At 39.3% G+C, this 23,213-nt stretch overlaps 1 protein-coding gene across 1 annotated transcript; it reads left to right on the top strand.

Moving 5' to 3' along the window:
* slc25a36a (solute carrier family 25 member 36a) lies at positions 1–20,455 on the top strand. The gene is made up of 7 exons (XM_085388363.1): positions 1–410; positions 2,696–2,860; positions 4,895–4,972; positions 10,755–10,855; positions 15,591–15,657; positions 15,776–16,065; positions 18,285–20,455. Exons 1-7 carry the CDS (start codon positions 370–372, stop codon positions 18,476–18,478), a joined length of 936 nt encoding a protein of 311 aa, XP_085244489.1. The 5' UTR covers positions 1–369; the 3' UTR covers positions 18,479–20,455.
* The last annotated feature ends 2,758 nt before the right edge of the window (positions 20,456–23,213 follow it).

The raw sequence follows: 23,213 nt of genomic DNA, 5'->3' as shown, positions 1-23,213 counted from the left end.
CCTTCTTCCTCTTGGTGCAGCGATGAAAGGAGATGAGACCGCGGATGTGCTATAAAACCGTTTGTTAGACCTGAGATATTTTACCGCCAGCAAGAAGCCTGGTGAGCCCGCACCTCCCCGCTGTTTTTGTCGAAGATAGAAAATATCTGCGTCAGAGGGGGACCTGAGTTAGCTGAGGGAGAGGGAGAGGGGGGTTTGTCGGCCCGCTGCAGTCTGAATCACCGGAGACTCGCCCCACCGCTGGTTAGTCGTCGACGTCGTTTGTCTGTGGACTTGCGCATCCTCTCAGAGGCAAAGAGCACCGGGAGGGGACGGGGGAAAGAGCCGTTTTTTGACTACCCTGCGCTGCTTGGCAGGGTATGCTAAAGAATGACCCAAAGGGACACACTGGTTCATTTGTTCGCTGGAGGGTAAGCCACATCAGTTTCCCCTATCAATGTTACCTAATTTGAAATATATATTTTGAAACATGACCCCCGTCTGCTTTATCTAGCTAACTCGCCATTTATTTTTTATTTTTTAAGGCAGCGCGTGCGTGCCCTTCCAACCTTGGCGGTTGTGCGTACGCGACTGTCAAAAACGGTTCTAGTTGAACTTCCGGTTAACCTGTAAAATATGACCAGTGTCGCTGGAAAGCATTCATGTGAATGTGCCAGAAAGCGCATTCGAGCTCGTTATTCCCAGACAGCACAGAGCAGCTTGCCTCTTATTTCATCGTCCTTTAAATGCCGGCTGTTTCTGCACAAGTGAGAGCCTTTTATTTTGATGACAAGTGGAATTCATTTCCGGGCTCGTTGTAGCTTTCTCTGAATGACTTGACCAAATGCATCTGCAACAACAGCCATTGACGCTTATTTTTCTGCTGCTATGTTGTAATTTAAGAAGTAGTTGCATAATGCTCACCTATGTGGATCCAATTAAATTATTTCTTTATTGTATTCCCAAATGAAATGAACATTTACATCTAATCCATACTGAGACACCCCCCCCCACACACACACACACACACAATTTTTCTGTCGGTTCAGTTAAAGCATTAGATTACAGTCTTACAGGCTTAATTAAATGTAAAAAATAAAACACTTTGAAGTTTGTGTTGCGTAACTACTGGCTCTGGGTGGAAGTATGGTTTAAAGAGAAACTTACTGGTGAAATTTAATTTCTCTGCTGCTTTTCATTATGTAACAGAGCATTTGAATTTTGTAGTTCAAATCTTAAAGTTGAAGCTCACATGGTAGTAAAGCAATCCTTCTGATTCATAGTTGTGTAAAGAGGCCTGACAACCAGTTCATTAAGGACAATGAAAGCACAAATGTGACATTTAAGTGGATTGGCCCAGTATAGATTTTTGTTTTAATCCATTGTCTTTAGTTTTAGTTCACTTGTTAATTTTTTTTAATCTTCCCATTTAGTCTGTGACTTTCAGAATGGGTGATCCCACCATGCCACAGCACTTCTTTATGTCTCTTGTTATTGCTTTTAAATCTGAGAACTACCCAAGAGACTTTGAATCAGCTTTACCCAAAAACTTGAGCTGGAGGCCTCAGCCTAGTGCTGCCTCCCACAGCCTCGCATTAGAGAGGCACACATGCAACAGCCAGTGTTGCTGAGAAAGTAGGCCAAGGGTCACCGCTGCCTCTGAGCATGAATGTGGGTTGGTCTTTTGAAAGGTAAATATAGCTGGTGCTGCTCAAAAGAGACGGCAGCAAGAGGAATTCATTGCCAGGATGTCAACATATACTACCACACTGCCATGGCTTCTGTAACCTTTAGCCGAGTTCTATAACTTGCAACTGCAATCACCAGGAAGCACTTTTCAGCTGTGCGGTGGTTTGGTTTTGAAGCTTTGTCTATATGTGGAAAGCACTGAGCCTTTGGTGAATGCAGAGGGGATCAACAAAAATGACACTATAGCGTATGAATTATCAAATAATACACTAATTTATATCACATGAGATTTTTCCTGGTTTTGTGTGCACATAAACACGCTTTATCCCCATGGTTAGTGCAAAAAGGTCTCTGTAAATTAATTAATTTCAAACCCATTTGATGACTAAAAATAGGCTAAGTTTGACTAAATTAAACCTCACACTAAAAAACATAGTGTTTATTTAAATACTTTGAGAGGCCTGGTGATTTTCCTTTGGGGGAAGGCCAAAACCTGTTTGGTGGGCGCCAAAAATGTTTGTATGATGGAAAAAACAGTCGTGATGCAGTTATATTTGCACACCTTGATGTGTTATGATATAAAGTGGATATACGTTTTTTGTATTTGTGACCAACTTGGTTTTTGTTTATGTTTATCAAGTGAGCTAAACAACGATCTAATTTGATGACTTCTTATTCTGGGCTTCTCAGGTGGCAAAACTCAGCAAATGAGCTGCGGTCAGTTTCTTCTGAAATGAATCATGAAACCAGCTGTTTGTTTTCATATGTCAGTATCTTGGATATCACAAAACCAGGTCACGGTGTGTGTATGTGCCCATGCTCACAGATAATTTGGGAACAACAGATTGTGTTTCTGTTGATTAGTGTTTCAAGTGACTCGGCTTATGTCAGTATAACTTGATTTTTGCTGTTTTTGTTGTTTTGTTTTTGGGGGGGACATATTTGGTGCCACAGCAAACTTTTTTCCTGGTCTTGCTTCTGTTCTATTTTGTCACTTTTTTCTCAATACTTGCTGCTTCTTTACTAGATGCGGTGGTACAGTGGGCGCCATTTTAACTTGTCCTCTGGAAGTGGTGAAGACCAGGCTGCAGTCCTCTTCCGTTACACTCTACGTCTCTGAGGTTCAGCTCAGCACAGTCAACGGAGCCAGTGTTGCCCGTGTTTCCCCGCCGGGGCCTCTGCACTGCCTCAAGTAAGGAGAAAGATTAGCTGTGCCTAATTGATATCCACTGAAATTAACATTATAAACAGTTATGATGTGGCTTCAATGTTGTCTTTTCTTGGTTTAAGTATTATTTTGTCCATTAGCTGGCTGCGTACATTTAAAAGGTCTGTGTGTGCGTCTCATATTATTGTAACTTTAATGTAATGAGTTATTTTCTTCTAATAAAATGACTCCTTACTGGAACGTTGCATCACTGCAATAACAAACAAAACTATGAAATGGCTCAGAAACACTGATAACAGATTTTTCTTGTTGCACAGTTCCTTTAATATGTGCACTGTAAGTTGCAAACTGATGTCAAGTTGCTCCAAATTGAAAATATTTTCTTCAGGAATGCTTGGGCTTTCCTGGGGAGTGAGTTTATTTGGATTGCCAATGCACTTCTTTTTCTTTCTTATTTTAATAGATGTTATTGTTGTTATTAGTGCCTTTTTTGTTTTTTGGTGGATTGTTTGTTTGTTTATTTTAGAGAGCAACTTTAACCGAGACAAGAAGATAAACATTTTGGTTTCAGTGGTTATTTTCTTTGACATCTGTAGACAAAATCAATAATTTAAACCTCATGTTGACCTTAGCTCTTTTGTTGTTTTTGATACTTTCTCTCTGAAACTTATGTAAGATATCCACAAAGAATGGTTCATGTTTTTTAGGTGTTTTTTTTTTTCTTCAATATAAATGTAAGTCATCTTGTCATTGGGCAGAGTGGAATTTTGTCAGAAAGATGAAGTAAGAGTGAGAGTAGAGGGGAACTCAGCATTTGCTTAGAACCTGCTGAAAGCTGATGTGGCTACTTGTAATGACCATTAACCACTGCAGGATTAGCAAGTAAATATTCAGCTTGCCTTTATAAATATGGACCTCTATTATTGTACCCTGGCAAGCTGCTATACAAGAGCATGTCAGAGAGCATGTCACTCTTACATAATGCATAAGTGTGTGGATGTGTGTGGAATTTTCCACTGCTGAATGGTGCCGTTAGTTATTTTGTAAATACCTTTATATTTGACAAGCCTCTTATGTTTGGTTCTGTATCACAGGAATATAAAATGCTTTTTATATTTAGAGTATTTATAATTGGCAGGCTACACAGGCAACATGCTGATCTTGCACTTTTGCAGTTCCCTAGGTTTTGTTTTGTCACTAGTGGGGTTAGCTATAACGTTCTTTAACAATGAGCCTAAAAATTGATTTGTTCTGACAGTAGGTCTGGGATGTTAGTCTGCTGTCAGGCAGTGCTCCTGTCAGGATTTTGTTTAATAACAGTTGACTAAGAGATTGCAGCTCATGTGGACATTGTTTTGGGCTCTGTGTCGGTGTTGTGGCAACATAAGTCAACTTCTTGTGTTGTCTTCAAAATAAGCAGCATCTTGCAGCAGAAGTACAGCAACACTATTTCATGGTACAGAGTGGAGAAGGATGAAAGCACGAACTGCAGCATAGCTAACGAGGGGGGTGGGAGGACACACGTCAAAGTGGGTCAACGTGCAGTGTGGTGCATGCCAAGATCCCTTTTAGGGCGGAGGACACCTTCACTCCAAATCACGTGTGTTGTCTGGTTTTAGACCCATTTCTTTCTAGAGGATGTGCCATTTGCTATAAATAATGAAGAATCAGATAACATAATGATTAATAATGAAATAATAAAATGAGGAAATCACATAAGTGGGGCAGAAAGGCAAAGTCTATAAATAGAATTATTTTTAGCTAATTAACTTCTTCCAGTAGGATCCGAGCTATGTCTTTTTTTTTTTTTTCTTATTGCTGGATTTTTTTATTTTTATTTTCTTTGAACATGTTTAAATTAACTTCATGAAACAAATCTGCTTAATCTGATTTGTGGTAATTATGAATTTACAACTGTTATTAAATGTGAAAACAATTTAGATTACGAGTTATCTTTAAACCATTCACTGTATAATATGCTCCAGTGTTTAAATAATGTACATGTTGTGTTTTGACTATAAAGTGAAATATTTCCTCATATGTTTGCTCTTTTGACAGGTTAATTCTAGAGAGAGAGGGACCCCGTTCACTCTTCAGAGGACTGGGTCCTAACCTTGTAGGTGTGGCACCTTCCAGGTATGTGCAGTATTATCTGCAATAATGTGGGAGTGTTGTGTGTTAAAACTGCTTTACGATTTCTTTAGGAATAACACAGAAACAGAGCCCAAAGTAAGGGAAATAACCTTCACTTCCATATCTTGCGTGTCATAACATCATGAATGAGTAATTCATTTTTTTTTAATTTTTTTTTTGCGTAAGAAGCAGTTAGCTAGCAGCAGTATCATCCGCACTAGCACTGCCCTGCTATCGGGTTAAAGGCATGCCTGTGTAATTTATTTTGACATGTTTAATCAAACTCTATGAGACAATGTTTCTGGGGGAAAGTCTTCAGGCTGTATTATGGGCAGCAGCTGAGCTGTTAAATTTAACTCCTGTGTGCTGTCTTATTTACTGCTGAAATACAGATAGTAAGTGCCTCAATCTGTCTACTGAGAATGGGTTACCTGTCAACCAGTAGTATTAGTAGCGTCACATATACTTCAGGCCGATGTTGTTCTTCATCAGCATCACATAAATTCAAAAGTCTCAGAATCCAAAAGACAAATAAGGTTTTTTGATTTTTGTTGATTTATTAAAACGTTACAGTGTTATCAGCCATAACAAACTCATTATGACCAAGTCAAAAACTGAAGTACAACTTTGTTCAAAATGATGTATTGAAATATCATTCAACAGCAGTCATTTTTCTTTAAAGATTTCTTTTTAGTATTTGCAGACTTTATTTGACAGTACAGTGTAGAGGAGACACAAAAGCAAAGAGAGAATGGGGCAATGACACACAGGAAATAGTCTGGAGTGGACTCCAACCTGAGCCACTGCAGTGCCCTTCAGCATATTTCCCCCGGTTGTTCAGGTGAGCTGTAGTGTTGCCCAGTTGTGTGAACATTATATACAGTGACCTGATATTTATTTATTTATTTTATTCAGGCTTGCATTTTACACAGTGTAAAACAGCTCATATAAAATCTGCAGCCTTTATAACAAATAGTGAATGAACAGGCTCAGGCTGAAGTGGCACTTGGATATGCCTGGCCTATGTTGTTATCAGTAAAGCTGCCCTCATTTCCAAGTAGAAGAAGAAAACGACAACAAACAAACCACAATGTTCTCAAATATAACCCTCAAACTAGGGCTGGGCCATATTATACCGTTCACGGTAATACCGGTATAATGTTAGGCAACGATAGGAAAATGAAATATCGCGATAGAATGGGAGTAAAACGCGCATGCGCAGTGCCTTTGTTTTCATACGCACATGGCTGATTGTTGAGTGAAACAGATGAACCAGAATTGGTTTGTAAAAATGGTGCAACTTCAGTGATGTGGAACTGGTTTGGTGTTTGTCCGTCAGATACACAACAAAGCACATTTTTTGCAGAACATGCAAGCGGCCGTCGTTATTGTCGTATTTGTCGGACTAAGATGCTCTTAAATCTGGGAGTAATCTGGGTCCTAAACTCCGTATGCTTCAGGTCAAACAACACTGCAGCATCACTTAGAGTTAAAAACTGTCTAAATTCTTTCATCTTTAATAAAACGATCAGCATTGCTGCTTTACCAGGTGTAACTATGAAGTTTAACTTCCAGGCATCCATGAAAACAAAAGTTATTACATTTAACGGAGTTAGAAGTTAGCAGGAAGCTAGCGGAAGTTAGCTCGCTCGTTTCGCTAGTTACCTAAGCATGATATAGCACGTTCTGACGGAGAGATTTCTGAAAAAAATCAAACGTACAGCTCTGCTATCACTTCCAACATAAATGAAGACAGGAAACTAAACAGCAGTGACGTTTGTAGGGTTACTGAAGTTGGGCTAGCTGGTATATAATGATGTGCTACGTGATCGCTAGCGACACAGCTATGTTAGCATAACATAAACAGTGAAGCTGGAGGACGAACACTAACACTTTTCCACTTATAAAAGTTAACGTGAAGGTTCTTCATGGTTAGAGACAAATGCAATCGCATGGCAGGGTGCTGTAAACGGACCAAACTTCAGTCAGGAGAACAACTGAGATAATCCATCCACAATACGAGGTTAGTCATTAATATACTGCAACAACATGGGAATAGAGCAGCTGCCAGAGAATTCAACATTAATGAATCAATGGTACAGAAGTGGAGGAAGCAAGAAGAATGAGTTTAATAAAGTTTGATTTATCTGACTGCTTTGTTTCGCTTAATGTGCCTTATAATCCCGTGCACCTTATGGTCCGAAAAATGCGTACTGCACACTGCAGTTTAATGTTGCAAAGCACCTCTTTTTAACTTCAGTGGATATTATACATGGTTATGCTCAGGATATGTCAGCCCATTTCTACTGGAAATGCCTTTTGGTTAAACTTTCAGCAAGGAATTTGCATTTGCACTGTTACATTTTTATAAAGCTTTAATGTACATAAAAACCAGCTTCTTGTTTAAGTGAAAATAAATGGAAGGTTGTCTTTTTGCGCTAGTAATATTGTGGAGTTGTATTTTGTCTCGCATCAATTATATCGTCGGTTATATCGTTATCGCAAATTTTCAAATATATATCGTGATAAATATTTTTGGCCATATCGCCCTGCTCTACCTCAAACATATTTGTAGAGCATTTGTTTTAATGCAAGAAATTACTTGGGCAATTTTATTGCTTTAAGCATTAAATAAATAAACAGAATAATTAAAATACATAATGTGGGACCTTAGACACTGTGGTTAAGTGTGATCATAGTAACCAGACTTTGCTCTTTTACTGTAACAGAACTGTTGAATTTATTCTCATTTAAGTCAATCCTCAATGTTCCACACAGTAAGAAAAGTAAGGAAGTATAAATGAAGAATGAATTATGTTGCAGGGCATTAGAAATTAATACATCACTTGTTTTATAAAGAATTACTGACCACTTTGAAATTTAATATAATCAGTGTGTTGTTTCCATGTTAATTTGTGATCAGTCACATTATGTAGAAAGTTGGCTTCATCAACCTTGGATCTTTAGTTTCATATGTTCTACAGTTTGTTCTATTTGCTTAAACCACAAAGTCTTAACACATTCAGGCTTAAATACAATAACACAAAGGAGCAGTGGGATTAATTGTGCATGCATAATATGCTCTCAAAAAAACTCTCAAAAGTAGCATTCAGATTTACGTATTCTGTCCTCACAGATGTTAGATGAATGTTACCTTCTGTTTTGTTATAGTTGACTAAAACTACGGAAATAAAACTAGACTGAATGAGAACTGAAGTGGTTTGAGTGCTCATAGAGCGAACTAAAATGGACTAAAACATACAGAATGTACCTTTTTTATTTTTAGGCTTTAAAAATGTGGTCACATTCGTCAACACAACTGGTCTCATGAGGCTTTGGCACCTCTATTTATTGAGACTTGGAATGCCTACACAACTTTAAATTAGCTGCTTGAACAAAGTGTTGTTTATGTTGTGCTGACATTTTGCTCCTGACCCTTCACATTATTGGTTTTAAGGAAACTAAACGCAAATAAATAAACAGCAAATAAAAACTAAAGCTACATATTTTTAGTCGATATAAACAGAAACATGAAAACCTAGAAACTAACTGAAAAAAGCAATACGAAAAACTCAAAATGGACAAAAAGTAAAAAAGCTATTCATCAAATATGACATTATAATTACTCTAGCATCAGATTTATGTTACTGAGGTATTTGTGGTCCTATGAATACAAGTGCTGATGCACATGGATGCAAGGTGCTCATTACCTGTGTATATAAATGCACACTGTACGTATGCTGAGCTCGAGCTGCTTCTCCTTATAAGGGTTCGTTTGACTGAAATGTTGCAATTTAATAAGTATGTAAGCAGTAAGTGAGACAAAGAGTACAGGACTGTAATTCAGTTGCTTTCACACTGAGGAATGTCTGAAATAATGGAAGACCAGGAATGTGCACGTAAACTTCTCTCAATCACAGCAGCAGCACAATGGAAATCTGTGCTTCAAATCTGTGCGGAAATGAGAAGGTTCCCTAATTCTTAGCTTATCTGCCCTAACGTCTGGATGCAGTCAATCAAATTCCCGTGAAGCAGCAGCAGCAGACGCCGGCCAGCTGTTACGCTTTCATCATGTGACAGCCACTGCTGTTGTTAAAATGAGGTTTCTAAATTAAGGCAGTTGTGTTTGTGTATAATCCCTCCCTGATCGTTCTAGTTCTCTGTAGTTACTGCTGTGTCACCGCCGACGTCTTCTTCCTTTTCTGGTTAGTTTTACGTATCGTCTGTGTCATGATTTCATGATACTCTTTCTCTTCTCGTGGGTCTTTCACTCTTTGTCTGCCCTTTAGGTCCATCCAGTGCATCTGTGTCTGTCAGTCCTGTGTTGTTGTACTGAAATGGCTGGCCATGACAGCTATAGGAAGTAGTGCTATAGGAGGATGTTATCACATAAGAGGTGAACCTGATGAACTCGCTGGCAAATTATGTGGTTTTCCACTGCTTTATAGACAGGATATGACAACAGGAAACATGGTGGTTAATAGTTAACCCATATATAAAAATAAATTAAAAAAACTACCTCAAGAAACCATTTTTAGGGTTCCACTGCTTTGTGTTTTGTGGGAATAAAGAATAGCTTTTAGCTAATTTTATTCACTTTGTTTTCATTCATAACCATTAATGTAGAGAAGCATATTAGGATGCAGTTTAAAACAAATTACATTGGCTGTAACGTGGTGAAATGTTAGTATAAATAATTTAAAATGGATTTATGAGCTGCTCTCATTATTCAGAGCAGCCAGATTCATTAGTGCTCACAGTACAAACAATACACTGATCAAAATGCCACCATTAGTGTCCGACAAAATAATTGTATATGCAGAATTGTAACAAGCGACTTTAGTATAATTGAATGAAACATCTTATTACTTTATTTATCAGCAGGCGGAGGTGTGAACTCCAGCGCTGTTGTCTGCTGTGATATTTACGAAACGACACTCTGATGCTGCAAAGCCTCTGACACTCAACAGTCCACCGGGCATGCTGCTGGCGTTCATTAACAACACACTCGACCCGATTTCTACACAGCTTGCACCACGAAAATCTCTCTTTGCTCGTGAGCTGCATACATGCTTTCAGAGCCAATCATATCATTCGTCTGCAGAGCAGCGTGATTACATTTTGCATGCATGCTCTCAAATCCAGAACGAGGGCTGAGAGCAGAGGTCACGGAGTTTAATTCCAGTCAGTGTTGATTAAATCCTATGATTTCATTTATAGAAGAGCAGCTAGAATCATGGGAGGAAAAATCTGTTTCTAAAGCATGACATTTGTGCATGTGCACACTAGAGAGGCACGTATTTATCAGCCGAACATCAGTACTGATGTGTATTTGACTTGTTGGCTGTTATTGGCCTGTCAGCAAAGAAAATAAGAAATGCCATTTACCGACAGCAGTGGCCATTGTGCGCCTTTTTGTTCTGTGGTTTTTATGTGCGAGAACTAGCTTCACAAATGTGTATAATGACATTTTAAATGGAGCACAAGAATTTAAAACACCGATTTTATTTATAGTGTTGTATAGTTTTAAAATTAGCTGAATTTACTGCATGTTCCCCATGTTCAGTTTGGGCAGTATTTAATTTTGTGCAACTGAAATGATGTGTTTGTACTTAATATAGCTAACTTGTTAATCATTTACACATTAAATAGCTCTGCAGGTACAGTCACAGCTAGTATGCTTTTGTTTTATATTTACTCCCTGGACACGTCATTAACTTCTTTCCTTTCCTGAGTCTTTTAGTAATTAAAGTTCTCTCTCTCTTCCGTTTTAATCGTCACACAGGGCGATATACTTTGCGGCCTACTCGACAGCCAAGGAGAAGCTTAATGGAGTGCTGGAGCCAGACTCTACCCAGGTGCATATGGTGTCGGCTGGGATGGCAGGTAATGATTGCTCCTTCCCCTCCCCCTTTCTGTCTGTCTTTTTTATCTGCCTGTCTGACTGTTTGTCAGTCTGCCTGGGCAGTGTTTCTTACTGATGGGTTTTATTTATAAAAAGAAAAGAAAAAAGAATTATTTAGTTTTTCTCTATCAAACAACTTTCATTATTTTTTTTATTTTGTACAATTTAAGTATCCCAGACACCACCCTTCCCCCAGACCTGACGCATGCTAAAGCTAACTGATAATGTCTGTTTTTAAGTCGGCATTACTTAGCTATTTCTTGTATAGAAATATTAATATAAACAATCATTGATTTATCAGAAAGCACAATTTAAGCCTCTTGGGATCGAAATAACCTTGATTATTGTGTATGTCGCGATGAGTTATTCATGTCTTAAATACTGCAGTTTCTACAATATTTCAGAGTTCATCCTCTACTTTAAGGGGACCTTGAATCTGTAAGAGGTGAAAGGTTCTTATCACATCTTTTATTACATATCAGCTTCTTTGCAAACAATCCTTTCTGTAACTAAACTGGGCCGATAATGCAGTATCTTATCTCTCCATGGTAGCCTTGATAGTCCCCGAATAGTTGAGGAGACAAATCCTGATATCAGCAGTGCCAGAATTTCATGTACCCATACCAGATGAAACATTTCAGGCTGCAATTCCCTAACTGCTGATCTGTATTTGGTTTTATCTGTTATACAAAAGAGAAAAATGTTACGGTCCTCAAAGTTTGGGTTGTGCTTTCCTCTTCTCTTAGCCCCGCTGTCCCTCATGTACTTCGTTAAAGTTTTTTGTTTTGAATCCCCTCCTCGCCCTTTTTTCCTCTCTTTTTTTTGTTTTCTGTTTTATTAAATTCTTTAATTTTGAGGCCTCTCCAGAGGACACTGTAAATGGTTTAACATCCCAGTTGTTACTTAAACAGTGTGGTCTGGGCCCCCCTCCCCTTTGCTCTGTGTGTGTATAGAGAAGAGAACACGGCCCCCAAAGGTCAACCGGGGCCCCTGGCACTCGGGCGGACACGTCAGGTAGCACCCCATTTCTTTACACTGGTATGATGAAAACCATGGTGATTTTTCTAATTAAATTCATAATGGTTATTCATTTTTAATGGTATTAGCATTGCTTACAGCAGGTGTTTGCTGCTGGTGTGTAGTTTTAGATTCATGATGAAGTTTATTATTCCTTAATCTTAACACACACCTCCCCCTCCCCTTTTAACGTGTTTCATCAATACATTAAAGCTAAAGTAATGACAGTTTTTGTTGTCAGCACAAACGAAATGCTAACCTTGTCACTGCCACAGAAGGCTGCACTCGGTGTGTTTTTCATTTTGTGTTTTGTCATCATTCATCAACACTGAGTGCTTCAGTCATTTCTTTCCAAGGAGAACTGGACTGATGGTATTTTCACATTTCACGTGTTTACTTGTTAAATTAGTTGAATTTCCTGAAGACAGTTAATTGCCTTAGCAGTTTAACCCCATCAGTATTGGCACCACTTAAAGATAAATTCATTATTGTGGATAAAATGCAGTGAAAACATACACATGTAAGTGATAAAACGGGAACACATCAACGCACATAGAAAGAGATGGACCTTGGTGTTTAGTCTTTTTCATACTTATAACAGTTGCATAAATTTCTCTTGTAAATCTCAAAGAAATGCAGGTAAGGATATAAATACAGTCTGACTGTTACCACGCAAGTGCTTAAAAACTAGCTTTAAAAATTTCAGATGTTTTAATGTGGACAAATTGTTGTGTCACTACACAAATGTTTTGCTATGATACTAAACGTATCCCTCTCTCGCTTTTTCATCTTTATTGTCTCTAAGATTATCAGTGCTTATCAGTAATAGATTTAATGCGGTGGTCAATGCCAAAACCTCAGGGACAGTTAATTGATACTGATGCTGTGAATTCGTGCTCAGTTTTATAAACTAACTTTGTGAAGTCGATGTCTTTTATAGCTTCACTGCTCCTGCAATGGGAACTTTTTGTATGGATTCAAATCCCATTTCTTTACTTAAGCTATTTTAACATATGAACTCATATGATCTGCTTCATAAGCACTCTCACTACTGTAATTCTTAGTGTGGTCTACCTGATATTTGTGGGAGTCGACTGTGATATTTTTGTTCTACAAAACTTCACGGCTGCAGTGCATGTGTGGAAGAACAGCTTTAGACTTCAGCAGTTAATCTAAAGCATGCTGCTGTCCCTGAATGTAGGTCAAACCCCTCAGGAAAAATTGCACAGGGATTATTTGAGTATTGAAGGATCATAATATACAACATGCGGCAGCGTTTCCATGTGCCTGGTGGCCTGCTGAGCCCAAGAACACACTTTTTGTTTTTAAATTTACATAAAATATAATCATTATTATGTTGTTAGAAATTTAACACTTGAACAAATAGTCAAATATTGTGAGTTGATACAGTTTTAGACTAAAGATTAACTGCTCTGTGTCATTGAAGTAAATGGTGACTTAATGCACTCCCGCTGGTATAGCATGCGCCGTTTCCTCATCGAGGTAAAAGCTGGAAATAAAGTCCTGGTGGTCTTTCTCCTGTCACCCATATTCATGCACACATTCTGCGTTGTGGTTGAAATATCGAGTGTATTATGCTAGCACACCACATCTGTAAGTTAAGGATTGTCCTTTTGATTTCCATCCATTATTTCATTGTCATCAGTCACTTCATTCTTATCACATATTCATACAAAGTTTCTTCATTCTCTTTATCCCTGTCACATAAAGTGTTTGAGTCTGTTACACTGAACGGCAAGGTTAGCATTTCCACCGGCCTCTTTTATTTTCAGACAAGGAGTTTAGGTTAAAAACTGATATTGGCTCAATGGTTATAAGGAATACCTCTCCAGTTTATTTTTTTTATGTCTTTGTGTTCTTGTGATTTTTAGCTTGCTCTCATGAGATAGAGCTGGAGGCTTGGATTGGTTTGGGCCTCTGATTAGTCGTCTTCTTTACTGCAAAAAGTGGGGATAAAGTAAAAGTAATAAAAATGTAACACAAATTAAAGCAGTTTAAAGATGGGTAAATTATACGGGTTGGGGCACAGAGTTGGGATCATAGTTTGGTGAAAGATGGGGGGTGGTATGAGTCCTTCACCCCCCATCTCTTCTCCATCTACTTCAGAAAGTGGGTTGATGTGGGTGGTTGGTGGGATTTGGGGTGGATGTGACTGCTGCTTGTGTGTGACTGTGGTACAGAAAAGCCTGTGTCTATTTTAGGGCTTTACTGTAAAGCTTTCACCCCTGCGTGATTGGGTGGGACATCCCCGCCATCTGAGCCCCCCATATCTGCAGGCTACTAGCTGCAGCGGGGAGGAGCTGGAGGAGCTTTGCCCCTCCCTCGTGAGTACACGCCATAGAAGCTACTTCATTCTACTTCCTCCTTTTTTTCTTCTTCCTCCTTTTGTTCTCCTCTTCTCTTCAACAGACCTGTGTAATCCTTTCTTCTTCATGCAGTTGCCTTAACATAGGTCTCTGCTGCATCGATACACTAGACGTGACTGAGGTCTCTTCATAGCCTTGCCCTGGTCTTAGCTGTTTTCTGCAAAAGGCCATGTTTTACTTCTCACTGGTACATCCGTTTAGCACAGACTTTTAAAGAGACTTTGTGTCATTTCGTAATGATACAAAGTGCAGATTAATTAGCTTTATACTATACACAGCAAGCTTTGCTTTACTGTACATTATCTAGCATTTCTACTGATCAAGAATAGTTGCGATCAGTTACAAATTAAGCTAACATCTACCAAGTGTGTTGGCAGGCAGATAGTGAAACAGGGTTTACTCACCACGATTAAAAAGTAACGGTTACACTTTAGACTTCCTAGCAGTGACTTTCCACTAGTAAATAATTAAAGAATCTCCTTTAGACAACATTTTTCTTCACTATGCGGTAGTTGTGCTAGTATATGGCCTACAACCTGTCTGTAGTGTCCAGTCAAGTTAACCACTGGTTCATATTAGAATAAATATAAAGAACGTGTGTTTTTAGGGACCAAGACTAAATGAGCATTGCTAACCATTGTAGAAAATCTAGAGACTAATCAAAGCTAAGGGTCAAACCTATTGTGTTGTGATGTTTATTTCTGTATGGGTAGATTTGTTTGTAAACACTGATTAAGGTGATGTGTGTAATGCTATGTTAATAAAAACGTTTGAGGATAAGTTCTAATTACAAACTCTTATTCATTTATCAGCCACATGTAAAGGCCTAAAATGAGTTTGCTGCTTGCCTACATTTGCTGCTGTTTGCAGTTAGTTTTTATCCAGATCCATACATAAAAAAAATATCTAGACAGTCATAGCTGAAAGCTGCTGCCTTCATGCACTGTTATCTGAGATCTTTTACTTCAAAAGGAGAACTGTTTACCTGTTGTTTATATGCACTTGAGTAGCATTTCATATGAAGAGGATCAATAAGTTAACAGATTAGATGTTTTTTGTGTCTGTAACTCAAAATATTTTTAAAAAATTCAGATTTAATTGTTATACTGTTGTCTGAATTAATGATATCAATGTATTTTACGTAAGACTTGTAATGAGATTCATTTAAACACCTCAGCCAGTTGATCCTGTTTCCTGAAGTGCTTTCTCACTGTATTTGTACCGTGTAGCTTAATCTAGTTTATTTTAATGTGTTCTTACAATGAGTGTCTCTGCCTGTGTCTGAACCTCTGACCTCTTCTAAATTTGCCAGGGTTCACCGCCATCACAGCCACCAATCCCATCTGGCTGATTAAAACCCGTCTGCAGCTGGACTCCAGGTGAGGAGGATTTTTCTGATAAGTGTAAAAATGATGGAAAAATGCGTTGTTAAACTAATGAGAGTAAATTATTCTAAAAGTTATTTAATTTTAATTGAAAGTGTCTGTGTGATGGCAGGAATCGTGGCGAGCGGCGTATGAGTGCTTTTGAGTGCATACGACGAGTGTACCAGATGGATGGCTTACGAGGTTTCTACAGAGGTATGTCAGCCTCATACGCTGGCATCTCTGAGACTGTTATCCATTTTGTCATCTATGAAACTATCAAGCGAAAATGGCTTGAGTACAAGGCTCAGGCCAGCATGGACGAAGAGGAGGAATCTGTCAAAGATGCCTCTGACTTTGTGGGGATGATGCTTGCAGCTGCCACCTCCAAGACCTGTGCCACCTCCATCGCCTATCCTCATGGTAATCTTCTCACTCACTTTCATATGTTGTAGTCAAAGGATAAAGGTCTTAATATTTAATACTTCTATTGTACCCTTCCTCATACTAGCTGTGTCCCAAAACATAGGCTGCATCCTCCTGAGGCCGCAATTGTAGACCAATTATGTCACAGCGACGCAACGAAGGCTGTCCCAATTCGTAGACTCCTCCGAATGCGGCTGACAAATGCGTCCTCCTTTTCCCCAGATTTGAAGGATGGGTCGGCTGTATCCTTCGTTCATCGCGCAGCCCAGCCAGTTCCAGTTTCCAAATATGGCGGCAGCTACTTAGTTTTAATATTACTCTTATTAATCTTTCTGGGTCACAAAATAAACTTTTAACATATTTTCAGGCGAGAATGTAGCTGTGTAAACCTCAAATATCTGCTTGGTTTATCAAGACATCACATATTTGCAAAAGTGCTCTGACATTTTTGGAGATCTCTGTTACCCACCAGGTTTGCACACACAGTAGCTGGTATTTTGGCCCATTCCTCCATGCAGATCTTCTCGAGAGCAGTGATGTTTTGGGGCTGTCGCCGAGCAACACGGACTTTCAACTCCCGCCACAGATTTTCTATGGGGTTGAGGTCTGGAGACTGGCTAGGCCACTCCAGGACTTTCAAATGCTTCTTACGGAGCCACTCCTTTGTTGCCCGGGCGGTGTGTTTTGGATCATTGTCATGTTGGAAGACCCAGCCTCGTTTCATCTTCAAAGTTCTCACTGATGGAAGGAGGTTTTGGCTCAAAATCTCACGATACATGGCCCCATTCATTCTGTCCTTAACACGGATCAGTCGTCCTGTCCCCTTGGCAGAAAAACAGCCCCATAGCATGATGTTTCCACCCCCATGCTTCACAGTAGGTATGGTGTTCTTGGGATGCAACTCAGTATTCTTCTTCCTCCAAACACGACGAGTTGAGTTTATACCAAAAAGTTCTACTTTGGTTTCATCTGACCACATGACATTCTCCCAATCCTCTGCTGTATCATCCATGTGCTCTCTGGCAAACTTCAGACGGGCCTGGACATGCACTGGCTTCAGCAGCGGAACACGTCTGGCACTGCGGGATTTGATTCCCTGCCGTTGTAGTGTGTTACTGATGGTGACCTTTGTTACTTTGGTCCCAGCTCTCTGCAGGTCATTCACCAGGTCCCCCCGTGTGGTTCTGGGATCTTTGCTCACCGTTCTCATGATCATTTTGACCCCACGGGATGAGATCTTGCGTGGACCCCCAGATCGAGGGAGATTATCAGTGGTCTTGTATGTCTTCCATTTTCTGATGATTGCTCCCACAGTTGATTTTTTTCACACCAAGCTGCTTGCCTATTGTAGATTCACTCTTCCCAGTCTGGTGCAGGTCTACAATACTTTTCCTGGTGTCCTTTGAAAGCTCTTTGGTCTTGGCCATGGCGGAGTTTGGAGTCTGACTGTTTGAGGCTGTGGACAGGTGTCTTTTATACAGATGATGAGTTCAAACAGGTGCCATTCATACAGGTAACGAGTGGGGGACAGAAAAGCTTCTTACAGAAGACGTTACAGGTCTGTGAGAGCCAGAGATTTTCCTTGTTTGAGGTGACCAAATACTTATTTTCCACCCTAATTTACGAATAAATTCTTTACAAATCCTACCATGTGAATTCATGGATTTTTTTTTTTTTTTTTTTCACATTCTGTCTCTCACAGTTGAAGTGTACCTCTGGTGCAAATTACTGACCTCTGTCATCATTTTAAGTGGGGGAACTTGCACAATCGGTGGCTGACTAAATACTTTTTTGCCCCACTGTACGGCACCAGGGACTCATTCAGAAAAAACATGTTATGCCAAAGCTGAGTGCAATGTTGTGGATTATTTATATTTTGTAATTGTTGCACAATAAACATGAAGCTCTATCGCAAAATGTAGAAATAAATATAAGGCTTTTCTGTACTTGGACAAGATTTAGACTGTAGTTAGTCTGATAACTGGTTTAGTTTTTTCTTGCCATTTGTTGGTACAAATGGAACATTATTAGTATTTTTAAAGGATAGGTGAAACGTATTAGATTGGAAATCATTAGTATCCTGTCTTAACTTTGGAGAAATTCAACTTGGTGTGTCTCATGAATGGGAAATTACACAACACTCAGAGGCAAAGCCTGACAGAGCCAGTAGCCAGTAGAATATGTAACTCAAGTTTCTTCTTCTTCTCTAATTGCAGAGGTGATCCGCACACGACTACGAGAGGAAGGCAGCAAGTACCGCTCCTTCTTCCACACTCTGCTCACAGTACCCAAGGAAGAGGGATACCGGGCGCTGTACCGCGGCCTAACCACTCATCTCGTCAGACAGATTCCCAACACGGCCATCATGATGTGCACATATGAGGTGGTGGTCTATCTACTTGGCTGTTAGCCTATCGTGAATGTCTCTGCTCTGTTTAAACATGGAGACCGTTAAGTGACTGAGAAAGATGACCTTTTGCTGGAAACAGTGGCTATGAAACGTCAAAATGAAGATTAAAGGAAACCCGAAGACACAACTCAAAGTTTATGCAGTGTTCAGTGGACTTAACAGAAAGGATTTAGCTGGCATCCTTCTCTTTAGACAGAAGATAAACTTCTTTTTTTTTTTTAAACTTTTGTAGAGATACCGTGGGAGGAGAGTGCTTGGAGGCAATTCAACTTGACAAGACAGATGGAAACTAAATGTAGGTCACTTTGAGTAATCCAAAAATCTCTGTTTGGTATGTTTAGTCTGCACTTGCCTTAGTGCTGTGATACCCCGGTACGATTAACTGACTAGCAGCTGAGGCAGAATGTTAGAAGGAAAGTTCGTATGATGTAAAGACGTCCCCTGAGCCACACACTGTTGCACTACAGAGAGCGTGGCTTCAAGCATTCTCCTCCTATGTCCCCTAGAGGGCCTGAATCTCACACACAGCCATGCAGAAACTGGCCAAATACAATGAAACACAATGATGAGCTTGTGATAGTGACTGTCACTTGAGCACGTGACTGTGACACTAGTCAGTGTTGATGAAGACTATGTCAAAACGCTGGCCTCCATTCAGTGTTTTATTCCTCTGTGACGCAGTGCCTGGTGGTGACATGTTTTTGCTGAAGGTGGCCTTCACCGTTTCAGTGTCGCTTGTTTGTATCGTCGTTGTTCACAACTACCACCCAGCTGAAATTTTTTAACTTGTTAGGGGCATGAAGCATGGGCAAAGGTATAAACACGATAAATCTGGGTGTTGATTGGGATCACTTTCTTTGAAATTGTGAGTTTTTAGTCTTAGGCGGTCTTACTAGTGCACTATTTGGTAAAAATTGAAATCCGATTGTTTCCAAGGCCAACTTTTGTCTCCGGTCACTGCTTAGGGCTTAAAAATCTTGGATAAAAACACGAGACCAACGTGTCCTGTTTCTGATGTGAAGCATGCAACGCAACAAAAGGTACCAAGTATCTTCTATTAGCGTTGCTACTTGAATATAATGTGACGGTTCGGGGAAATATTGGAGTCGGAGCAGAGTGATGGAGTTTTATCACCCCATAGCCTGTTTGTACGTGAGTGTGTCTTTATGTTTGTGTGTGTGTGTTTGAACAATTTACATGATCTGTGTGTCCGTGCATTTGCAGGCCTTTGCGCCTGCATGTATAATAAATAATAACTACTCCAGATCTCCCTCCACTAACTATTAATCCTGCAAGACACTGGTTTGGAGTACGGAGAATCTCCTTTATGATACTGGGAGCTTTCATTCCCACTTTCATTCCAGTGCTTGCTTCCAGTGGCTTCCAACCGACCCGATAACATGCACTTTTGTGGCCTTTTAGGCTTGTGCTTTGCATTTTTATTGTGTGGACAGGTTAAACTTGTACATTGTAAAGGAAAAAAAGTATTACTGTATATCAAAATGGTATTTTGCGCAACTGTTCCTAGAGCAGATCTATTGTACAGTTAAGAGTTGTCTGTAGTTGTGAAGGATGTCCACATGTTTGTAAATAATATAGATACTGTGTATGCATATCAAATTTTTTTTCCTTTTTTCCCCCACCCTTAGACCCGTTTCTGATCATGCTGTAGTTTGCATTAGCAAATGATTGTTTTCATGGCTTTGACATGAATATTGATGTTGCTTGACTGATTTTTCTTGTGTTTGTGTGTTGCTGTAAGCTGTCGCGCTTACACGTAGTTTCCAAAAGCTGCTCAACCAATACAAAATGTAAGCATATGAGCCACAGTATTGTTTTGTCCTCCATCAAAGTGTTCCAGTTTGCAACGTTTGGATGTTTCTGTCATTTGGTCTGTTTACATTGTTTCGTACCTTCTATCAGATTTTGTTTGGTTCTCCTCAGTTTTTTTTTTTTTTTTTTTTAAGAATATAAAAATGGAAGTTAATTTATTGTGAGCTTAAAAACTGGAATCATCTTTCTGTGATGGTACCATTGCTGCGTAGGATGATTACAAATTTTGTTACGGGAAAGGTTTATTGGTGAGACTGTGAAGTTGCCCGTTTAACTGACCACTTGAAGAGGTTCACGAAAAGATGACCTTTTGGTAAAATTTGGCACTTATTATCTTTCAAATTGTGTTTAAGCTTTAATCAGAATTTCCCTTGCATACAGAATTATGTCAAGTTTAACAAAGCACTGTGCTTTTCCCCAAAGTATTTTTCTCCAGTTAAAAGAAAAGAAAATCTAATAATTGATGCATTGTGTTCTTGAACACTCATTTCCCTCATTTGAGTTGCAGCATCATTTCAGAGGCAAACTGAAGTGTTGTAACTTGTTATTGATATTTAGTCTCCACTGAGTTGCAGCCCCTCCCCCTAATTAAACAAAACAAATCAAAACATGCTAACCAATTTTAACATCCCATGTTTTTCCTAAAAACACTAACTAGCTGTTTTTCTTCAGACAACTGGACAAACAGTGCAAACATTTACATTTTGTTACCTCTAATTTCAAAGGCTGAATGCAATTTATTGTCTCTAGCCTGTGTGCTCGGTCAGAATGCAGACTCAAGTTGGGTTTACTGAAAACCCAGCTTGAAGCTTGTTCTTTTCCAGTTCAGTCATGAAAATGTTTGTTTTTGTTTTTTAAAGCAAAATTAAATAAACATTCATTTGCAACTAAACCTGTATCTATTGTTTTGTTTTTTGTTAAATTTCTTGTACTAACTCCAAAAAGCATCTGTCGTGGGACGCTTTCATTCATGTGGATGTTTCTGTTGTCTTTGGATTATATTATCCTGGAACAACAGGTGATAGGTCAGAACTCTTTGGGCCTCTTGAAGGGGAAACTACATGATATTAGGCAGGTGATTATATGCACCACTTCAAAAATATTAGCTTAAAAATATTCCCATTCTTGTTTGAATGTCTTGTTTTGGGGGGGGGGAGGAAACGTGTTCAGTTTTGTAAACAAAAATATCTAATTAGCGAATCACATGGCAGCAAATTAATTCATTTAGGTATGTAGACATGATCAAGACTACCTGCTAAAGTTCAAACCGAGCATGCGAATGGAGAAGGAAGGTGATTTACATGATTTTGATCTGAGTATTTCAGAAACTACCGATCTACTCGGGTTTTCCTGCACACCCATCTCTCGGGTTCACAGAGAATTCTCTGGAAAAAGAAAATATCCAGTGAGTGGCGGTTCTCTGGAAGAAAATGCCTTGTTTGGTGTCAGAGGAGAATGGCCAGACTGCAGGGGGGGTAAAAATAACTCAAGCACTTTTTACCACCACTCCTGAAAACTGAGGCAATAGTTCACAAGGACTCATCAAAACTGGACGTTAGAGGATTGTAGAAAACATTCAGATGGCAGTGTAAGAATTTGGCAAAAAAAACAACAACAACAACAACATGAAAGTATGGATCAATCCTGCTTTGTATGGATGATTCTGGCTGTAATGTAATCGCATGTAAAGGTGTGGGGGATATTTTCTGGATGACTCAGGCTGTGCATTATTTAAACACCACAGCCTGAGTATTGTTACTGATCATGTCCATCCCTTTATGATCACATTGTACCCATGTGCTGGTGGCTGCAGGACCATGTCACAAAGTTCAGATCACCTCAAACTGGTTTCTGGGGAAAATAGATCAAAGTCTCCGAGGAATGTTTCCAGCGCCTTGTTGAATCTGTGCAATGAGGAATTAAGGGAGTCCAGTGCTAGCAAGGCGTACTCAATGAAGTGGTCGCTTTGTGTATAACTTTTATAGAAAAAGGATCATGAAGGCACTGGGGAATACTCCGTCAACTGTTTGCATTTACCTATTTTCACCGCCAGGGGGAGCTAAAGTTCTTCCGATGGAACTGATCAGCGCACCGTTCAGTTCTTTAATATTATATTTCTGTTTCATGTCATGAATAATATATAATTTAAGTGATTTAATCCCACAGTGTAAAATAAAAAGAACATAATCTCTTCTATCCATCATGCTGAGGTAGATTCGACTCCGCACATATCCTGACAAAAGTGTCTATAAAATGTACGTAAACGATGATTGAAATAATCCATCTTCGCACTCGCTGGTCGGAATAAAGAAAGGCCCAAAGACATTAGTTTCTATTGATTCTGTACCGTTTTTCTATTTGGGCTATTCAGCACAACTAGCACAATCACACGTGGCCCCTTTTTATGAGTGGATGCAGATCGATCAGCCCTCCTCTGATTTACTTACACAAAATAATGTGACTCGAAGTTACCGCAGCGGACCACATCACTTTTGCGGTGAAATATCTTAATTGACTTCCAGTTAACAGCCTGCTGACCTGTTTGTTAATAAACATTCAGATGGAAACCACAATACAAGAAATCACATGAACCATGGGGGTAGCGATGCCTTCACAAACAGTGAGAAATTTAGAGAATATGTTTGCAAATTCATCTGCAAAGACAGTGTGCTCCGAAGATTTCATAGCACATATATAATGCTTTTTCACATTATGTGTCATATATGTATGTAAACTATATATACTACATTACAGTATAATACATATATTAAACGTGGATTAAGGTTTCACACAGTGAGTGTTTCTGGGTAAAGCTTCAGATTCTTTTTTCCTTTAGATATCACCATGTCATACAACCTGAAACTCACAAGGGGGCAGTTATTACGTGTAGGAACCAAGTGAC

The sequence above is a fragment of the Rhamphochromis longiceps genome, linkage group LG18, assembly GCF_057381845.1.
Source record: "Rhamphochromis longiceps isolate RC_006_pf linkage group LG18, R_longiceps_female_GT1.1, whole genome shotgun sequence".
Taxonomy (NCBI): domain Eukaryota; kingdom Metazoa; phylum Chordata; class Actinopteri; order Cichliformes; family Cichlidae; genus Rhamphochromis; species Rhamphochromis longiceps.
This window is presented reverse-complemented; position numbering and strand designations above follow the sequence as displayed.